Genomic DNA, 8,392 nt, shown 5'->3' with positions numbered 1-8,392 from the left:
ACTGTTCTGCGTGACTTAAAGCACGGATATTTACGGAAATAAAATATGATATAATGTTATTTTTGTAATAGAAAAGGTGAACAAAGGGAAAATAAACTGTTATAATTTAATGTATACAACAAGAAAAAATGCTGCATTAAGTAGGCGTACGTTAAAAATTATTTTTGTTCATACATATTGAAGACACGTGCATTTATCTCTGCTGTGATATTATCTCAGAAATTAGCTGCCATGTCATTCAGGAACATTTCATTAATACTTTTCATAACACATATAGACCTGTAAGCAGAATAGCATGTAAATAGTTTTTTATGATTCAAAAGAGGCCATAAAATCATAAAATCAGTTGCTATAGGCTACAGAAGTTTGCATGTCTGATGGTGCTGTATTCAATGTAATATGCATATTCTAATGCAACCATTTGAATCAGCATCTTTTTAATCAGTATTTTTGAAACTTTTTATGAAACATGAAGGGCTGTAGGGAGAATTTGGGAAATTTATATCATTATTTGAAAGTGCAAATGTTTGCATGTGTGATGATACAGTACTCAATATAATATGCTAAATAATAAAACTAAAATTTAAAACGAATTAAAATTCAACTAAAGAAATGATCAAAAAATCCCCAATACTGAACATGGTTGACTGGTCAGCATTTATTTAATAAGTGTATATAGATATATTGATGGATTCAAGATATCTATAGATAGATAGATACAAGAGGCATCAACTCATTTTATTCAGTGTGTTTCTTTCAAAATAAGCTGCTCAGTCCATATACTGACCAGGAACTGCAGCATGAATGCATGTTGTATTGGAGGGATGGATTAGCTCACTGTATATTAATAGGCAGATCTCCCATAGGAGCTCCTTTTGTTGATTACGGGGAAACAAAGAAAAAGGTCCCATAAGGGGCCAGTGCAGTCTCTGCTGTCTGACAACTGCTGGATATGAACTTGGCAGGACACCATTTAGCCCCCTTGAAGAGCATGTGTGAGCAGACGGGACTGATACACCAGGGTGCACCAATCCGGCGGCCAACCTTCACTCATGTACCCCGTGTTCACTCATGCAGTCACCATTTGTCTCCTTTCTCACCCAGTAAGGAGGTACAGCTCCTGCATATGTTCATAAGTCTTGAGCGGGGAGGGGTCCAGTGATTCACCGTTCACGTCAGAATGAATCGGTCAATTTTGCTAATTATGAATAAAACACAGTGTAATTATGCAGTGGGGTGCATTTACTTGCATTATTTATGCAGCTAAGAGAAGCCGCCAAATTTGAATGAGCAGAAAACAATAGAGATGTGTCCCATTGAGTTTGAGAGGTGAAAAGGTCACAAGCTTCATTAGTCACCAAGAACAATGATTTAAAGTGACAGTTCAATCCAAAATGTACTCACCATAATCTTGTAGTTCCAAACCTATATGAACACAACAGAAGAAATTTTGAATTAGCCTATGTATGAACATTTTGTCCATATAATCAGTGTGTTATTATCAGTATAATCAGTTATTTTTTTTATTATTTTTTAGAATAGCTTTCTTTGTGTTTCACAGAAGAGTGAATAAATGAATACAGATAAGCTCAATGATAAGATATGCATATTGGCTAATACAATTATTTTAAGACTATGCCCTTTGAACTCATAGCCTTTTTGCAATTACATAGCCTATTAATATTCACCTTTGGCTGTGTTCAGATGTTTGCTGTTTTTCTGCAGCCTACAAACAGAAAGCAAGACATAATTATGTTCGCATAAATTAACTCCATTCTTCCAATGAATCATTCAATGTTATTGTAATTATGTAATGGCGTCGTCCAGATGCAAGTCTTCTAATAGAATGTCTCCCTCTTCTGGATGTTCCGTGAACTGTTTAACGCATTCATCGTCATCCTTTGATCTCGGGCTGTGTCAATATCTTCCTTTCGTTGCAGTACTGTAAACCTCAAAGCGTGCCAAATGAGTGTGCTAATAAGATGTCTTCTTTGGAGGGGTTTCAAAGGACACCAGAAGATTTGCTCGCATTTGCTAGCTCACGAGCCAAAGCAGGCAGAAATTAGGTCACCACTGTGTTTCAACCAGCAAAAAAACGCGCGGAAAATGAACATTCTTAACATTCACACTCAAATGCCACATATATTCGTTCTCCTGAAAATTATGTCATCAATAGGTCTACTCACTCTCATCTCGTTTCAAACACTTTCGTTCATCTTCGAAACACAATTGAAGATGTTTAATGTCTGTCCCTCCATTGAAAGTCTATTCACTCATATAGTTCAAAACATTCATAAAGAGTTTTATGTGAACAGACTTTCAATGGAGGGACAGAAGAAATCTCTCTGATTGAATTAAAATAGCCTATATTCAATTATTTTCCAACGGTGAACGAACATCTTATGGGTTTTGAAACGACATGAGAATAAATGATGGCAGAATTTGGTAACACTTTATTTAAAGGTAACATAGTTACACGTTACTACATAAATTGAGCAATAACAAATAATTAAACCTAAACCACCAATCCGTAACTCTATAGTAGCCTAAGTATTAGTTCATTGATATTACTCAGTACTTATTTGAGTATGTACAATGAAACTATGTCACCTTAAAATAAAGTGTATAAGCCAGAATTTTCATTTTGGACGGGCCCCTTTTTGGAGGTGAATTCAGGTTGATTGGGACAAACTGTCCCAATCAACCTGAATTCCCCCTAAATAAGAACATTTTCTTTCAAGTTGATGTCACTGGTTTTATACTGCATATTGCAATCGCTATTGTAATGACATAATTACATTTACAAGTATGGTTTAAATGTGAATACTTCTCAGGAACCTCTGTATGTGTTATATAACTCCTCTGGTTTCTGTCAACTGTGATAAATACCTTTCCTTGGCACAAATTTACTAGGTGACATTTGATCTGCTCTTACTACAGTATATCTGGTGTAGAGTTGAATTTGAAAAGCTGACCTTAAGATGCTTGACTGAGTCTATGACACACAGTTCATAATTCTAATTGCTTTGTGACGGGGTAACAAATCAAGTTGGCCTGATGCAGACACTCTTACCTGCATGGGATGAGATACGAGTTGCTTTTCCAGCCATCTGGAACAGTCAAGGAGAAGCTTGGCCTTTAATGCAGCAGTTCAGCTCTCGCTGTCACTCTCAGAGAACACCAGAGGAATAAAAGGACTGGGCTCACTGATCCATTGAATGCGAATAACATTGATGCTCTTTAAATGTTTCAATTGGATGGTGGTATGTTATTTTTATAAGTAAACAGAGCAACATATTATGTTTTTCCAGATGCACCATCAGTGCCTATTTCCTCAGTAAAGAAGATTAAGCTAATCTTAAATCCTAACTATTTCTCTGAGAACTACTACTGTTGTTGTGGCCCGAATATCCTTTACAACAGTGGCTTACCTTTGATCATCAATCATTTGATTGAAGTAAGTGAACTCCATTGAGAAAAGCGAGAGAGCAACCTTCAAAATCGTCCTTGTTTGTCTATGCTTTGGATTGATTGCTTTAGATTAGAATATTCAAACTTGCCTTTGTGTTTTTGGGATGCACATCTACCTAACTCACTGGAGCTTGAATTTCATCCCCAGATCAGTTTGATTTGGCAGAGCTTTACAGTTGGGAGTTCTCAATGAACATCCAGCTCTGTTTGGAGGAGTTCATGCATGCATTTGTTAATTGCCTATTGGCCCAAATCATATCAATGCTTGTCAGTGGCATTGTGCAAATCCTGGCTGTACAGATGGATGCTTACAGCCACACTGATGTTCTCTAGAAACGCATCGCAGAACTGAATATGGGTCAACCATATGATTCAGCTCTGAATCAGATTGTTGCCTTTATCATGCAAATGAGGTTTGTTTAGTGTGAGTTGCTGTACTTTGACTGAAGTGGAAGATACTGACTGATTAAACACATATGCCTATGCTCTTTCATCTTGCTACTGAAAAAGTAATCCCTACTGAAAAAGTAATTGAGGTTATTGTTAATAAAAAAATCCCACATGTATCAAAGAGCTTACACATTGTTATGATCTGAATGGAAGGGCCTTTCATTCCTAAAGGTCTTACTCATTCATAGATTCTTGAAACAAAATCCCTGTAACTGATCATCAGGGCATTGATAGTAAGTTTGTGTTTAATAGCCTACATAAAAAAAAACAAAAAAAAAAACAAAAAAAAAAAAACTCAGTACAATGAAGGACATGCGGTATTTTCATTTTCTGTATGCGCTGTCCGGGCCTTGCAGATTATCAAATGATCTCATTTGGCAGAGACAAAACCAATATCCGCTCAGTGGGATTTTCATGTGTATTCTTTGTAAACCCAAGTAGCTTAAAAAGAATCGAATATTAATGATGTAAGCTGTGTTATATTGGGAGAATCTGCTGGTTTGTAAAATGCACACTCGCTTTGACATTACTTGTGACATCCCTAAGCTACAGCTGCGGCTTGTGCTTTAAAATAACCATGATCATTTAATCTTGAGTTAACCCTGATTTATTGGCATGCAACACATATGTAACGCTGAAGGCTTTTGAATAATTCCTCTATCCACAGACAGACAGTGGCCTTGTTTAGTAATAATATGATAATGCAGTCCCTGTTTTTTATCCTGTTCAATGGACTATATTTAAACGGTGCTATCATTATTATTGCTTTCAGTGGATTCAATATTATCTTTCTATAGGTATAATAATAAAACAGGACTTGTAAAAAAGAAGCTATTATTATTTAAACATATTCATATTCATATTATTTTAATTGTATTGGGCCTAAATCTGTAGGCCTGTTCAAAAAATGTTTGTTCATTTGTATAAGCTTTATTAAAGTTTCTAAATAAAACCACAAGATGGCGACATTTATTCATATGTTTTGGTTTCTATGGAGCGTTTTAAAAATATGATTCATTATGATAGCATAAGGTAAACTTTAATTAAAACACAAATTCAAATAGCAAAGAAAGAAAGCACATAGGCTATCAAAAACTCTTGACCTTTTTGAGTAGGTGCTGTTTAAATTAATGACTTTAATTTGTTTTAATTTCAGAGAATGACGTCACGATTTCAAAGCGCGCGTGTCTCTTTGAACAAGTGTCAAGTTATTTCATTATGATAAACTGAATTCAGTATAAACTATATCATGATTAATGTAGCATCATTTATATCCCAAAGCCTAAATAAATTATGATTTTATATAAAAAGTTTTATATATAAAAATATAAAAAATTGGGTTTATTTATGTAACGTTAGGCCTATTATAAACTAATAAAATACAATTAAAATAAAACCTTTCAGTAAAAAGTTTTTTTAATGCATAGGAATATTTCATTGAGTCACTCTAACACGTCTCCTCAAGTGAGACATTTTTTATCATTGTATTTTATTATAAACAATAACTATTTCATTACTTTGACGCGTACGATCACTGCTGTGTGATAAGACCGTTCAGTGCGTCATGTGATCAAATGCTAAATTCAAATGTGCTTTCGCGCTTTGCCTGTTTAAACAACAAAACACATAGGCTATTTGACAATCGGAATATCACATTTTTCATGTTATAGTTAACAAGTTTGAGAATTTTGTAATAAAAAAGGAAAATTTAAATAAGCAGTGGCAATGACATAACAGGGAATGACGTGTCGCCATGGAAACAATAAAAGTGATAAGTTCTAAATAACGGTCGCCTTGAAAAACTCACGCTGGGGGATCAACCATACTATTTTAAACATAATATGTGTGAAAAGGTTAAAGTCAGTAAACAAAACCAGCAATTTGTAGTATCGAAGTATGATCAATAAACATTAATAGGAATCATTACAGGTGTAAGCTTATTTCAAGTGGCAGGTTAAAAGGCTTCAAAGTGGATCTTCAAAAGGTAATTTCCTTTGACTTCCTCCTTTACAAAGAGGTGTTGATGGACCGATATTAAATACATTAATACCTCAGTTAAAAAGGTACAGGGGGTACAAATAGGCCTACAGCTCTCTAGCTCCATGTCATTATTAAAGGGGAGCAAGAGGAGAGAGTGCATATAGTCACACCAGCTTCCCTGGGCCCCTACTTGAACATGGCAACTCAGAAATTTTCCAACTTCTCTATTGATTACATCTTGGGAGATGCCAGCAAACAAACAGCAGAATCACCTGGATTGGATCATCCAGCATCTTCTCGGGATTTCCCAGGGCACTTGACCAAACTTGACCTGCTCCACCAGGATGGATCTAGAGGTCATTGTGACCATGCAGCACTGATGATGAACTTTCCATCATCATCATGGGCAGGAATGTACAGCTGCTGTGTTCCAGTCTCATATTATCAACCAACTTTTAATTCAAATTACTATGCAGGTCAACAGTGGCCTTTTGCCGTATCAGGTATGCCTTTTTTAACTTTATTTTATTTATTTATTTTATTTATTTAGGTATTGATTTTTAACTAAATTTGTGATCGCCTTCAGGTTGTGAAACAGCTGAGCTTCACTGTCACCTAACTGTAGCTCAGAAACAGCGCAGTCGCATCCGAACGGTCTTCACCGACAGCCAGACGGAGCAGCTCGAGCGGCTCTTCGCGCTCACGGACTACCCGACCGCTGAAACCCGGGCGGACTTAGCCAAGAACACCGGCCTCAGCGAGGAGACTGTGCGGGTAAGATAACGCTCTTTAGCTGGGACACTATTTCCTATTATGTGCTAACGTTTTCCTCTAAATATACAAAATTACTATAATCCAATTTTTTTTTATTTTTTTTTTTATAGGTGTGGTTCAAGAATCGACGTGCACGCAGAAAGCGACAGACAACCTGCCCTGACAAAAACGCGAGGCGCGCTCCCGATGATCATCAGGAATCAGATTAATTTATGATTGAAACGTCAACATAGACTCAATGACTTTTAAACGTTGTTTTTAAAAGTAGCCTACTCGTTTGTTTACAGTTTACAAATGTACTTTTTTTTTTTAAATAAACATTTTCTCAGTGAAATAAACTTGAGTTTGGCTTATTTGGATAGATAAACAGACAAAAAAAGTTGCTGCCTTACATTTTTAAGTACAGTAAACTTGGATGTCTTTAAAGTAAACTTATTTTGACTTAAAAATTTGTGAAATCTCATGTAACTTCTCAAAAAACATGTTGTCATAACTTATCATTTTTTACCATAATATGTTTTAGAGATAGATGATGGATGAATAGATAGACAGATGATTATTTAATCAACCAAAACAACACAGTCAAACTAAGTATAAAACACTAATGTTTATTATCCATTTATCCATAGTCAGGATAGTTTCACTTGAAGTAATTAATAGGCTTTTTCATGCTGATATACTGTAGGAAAAAGAAACCTGCAAATGTATACACAGCATGCAGTACAGTTATGTTGTCCATCAAATCCAAAACTGAATTCATGAATAAGATCCACGTTAATCTGATTTACAGAGTATAGTTAACATGAAAACAAAGCACAGGACGTTAAAAAAGTACCTTGTGAAATTATTAAAATATATATTTTCTCAGACGAATAAATGCTTACAAATGAACTATACCAATTACACAAACTGGATAGAAAATGACAGAAAGCGTTGCTGACAATGTTAGATGTCACACTGAAACTCTTCAAAGCGTGGAGGGTGAGCCAGTCAGTGCGAGTTACTTACTTATGAAATTTCACTTTACAGTCATACTTTTGCTCTCCTTTTGGCATCAAAAACTGAATGTGATTTGTCCTGAAATCAAGGTAAATAACAGTGATATATTGATGCGTTGTACAACTTTAAGTCACCAAAAAGCAATATACTGTACTCTATAAGTCACAAAATGATAATGCACAATTTCAGTTTTTTTTTTTTTGTGAGCTGACCTTTGCACTCCATCAGAAGATGCACTATTCTACTCACTACAGTGTCATTGCTAAACCTACCACACAAATTCAAGAATTCTTCAATGAAATAATGGCATGGCGGCTGAGGAAATCAAAAGCTGTCTAGATCAAGCAGTACATTTTCAATTTTGCAAGTTGCTCTTTTTTGTAAACCAGTGCAGTTGACCAAGTGTTCACAAGAAGGAGAGTGTACAAGTCAAGTCGTTGTTTTTTATTCTCTCCTAAACAAAATCTGCCCGCTCTAGGATCACTGTAGTGACTTTACCTATACTGTTGGTTGATCCCAGGTCATCTATTACGGACAGACACTTTTACTCATGCTGTGCTACCGTAGGTGGTAATAAAGTAGACAGATTTCCATATTCATATAGCATGTTGACACGAGAGTAAATATTGCTGTTATTACCCACACACTTGAATACGATATCATAAGCACATAGTGTTTTCACGACCAGGATTTTAAAGAACAGCATTTACAAAACTGA

General features: G+C 35.5%; 1 protein-coding gene across 1 annotated transcript; it reads left to right on the top strand.

The window, feature by feature from the left end:
• Nucleotides 1-6,097: 6,097 nt before the first annotated feature.
• On the top strand, nucleotides 6,098-7,884 carry dharma (the record flags this gene model as incomplete). The annotated part of the gene is made up of 3 exons (XM_084419525.1): nucleotides 6,098-6,404; nucleotides 6,488-6,675; nucleotides 6,786-7,884. The coding sequence occupies 3 exons, from the start codon at nucleotides 6,098-6,100 to the stop codon at nucleotides 6,882-6,884; spliced, it is 594 nt and encodes a 197-aa protein (XP_084275651.1). The 3' UTR covers nucleotides 6,885-7,884.
• Nucleotides 7,885-8,392: the final 508 nt, after the last annotated feature.

Source organism: Rutilus rutilus (genome assembly GCF_951802725.1).
Source record: "Rutilus rutilus genome assembly, chromosome: 9".
In the NCBI taxonomy this organism is placed as follows: Eukaryota; Metazoa; Chordata; class Actinopteri; order Cypriniformes; family Leuciscidae; genus Rutilus; species Rutilus rutilus.
This window is presented reverse-complemented; position numbering and strand designations above follow the sequence as displayed.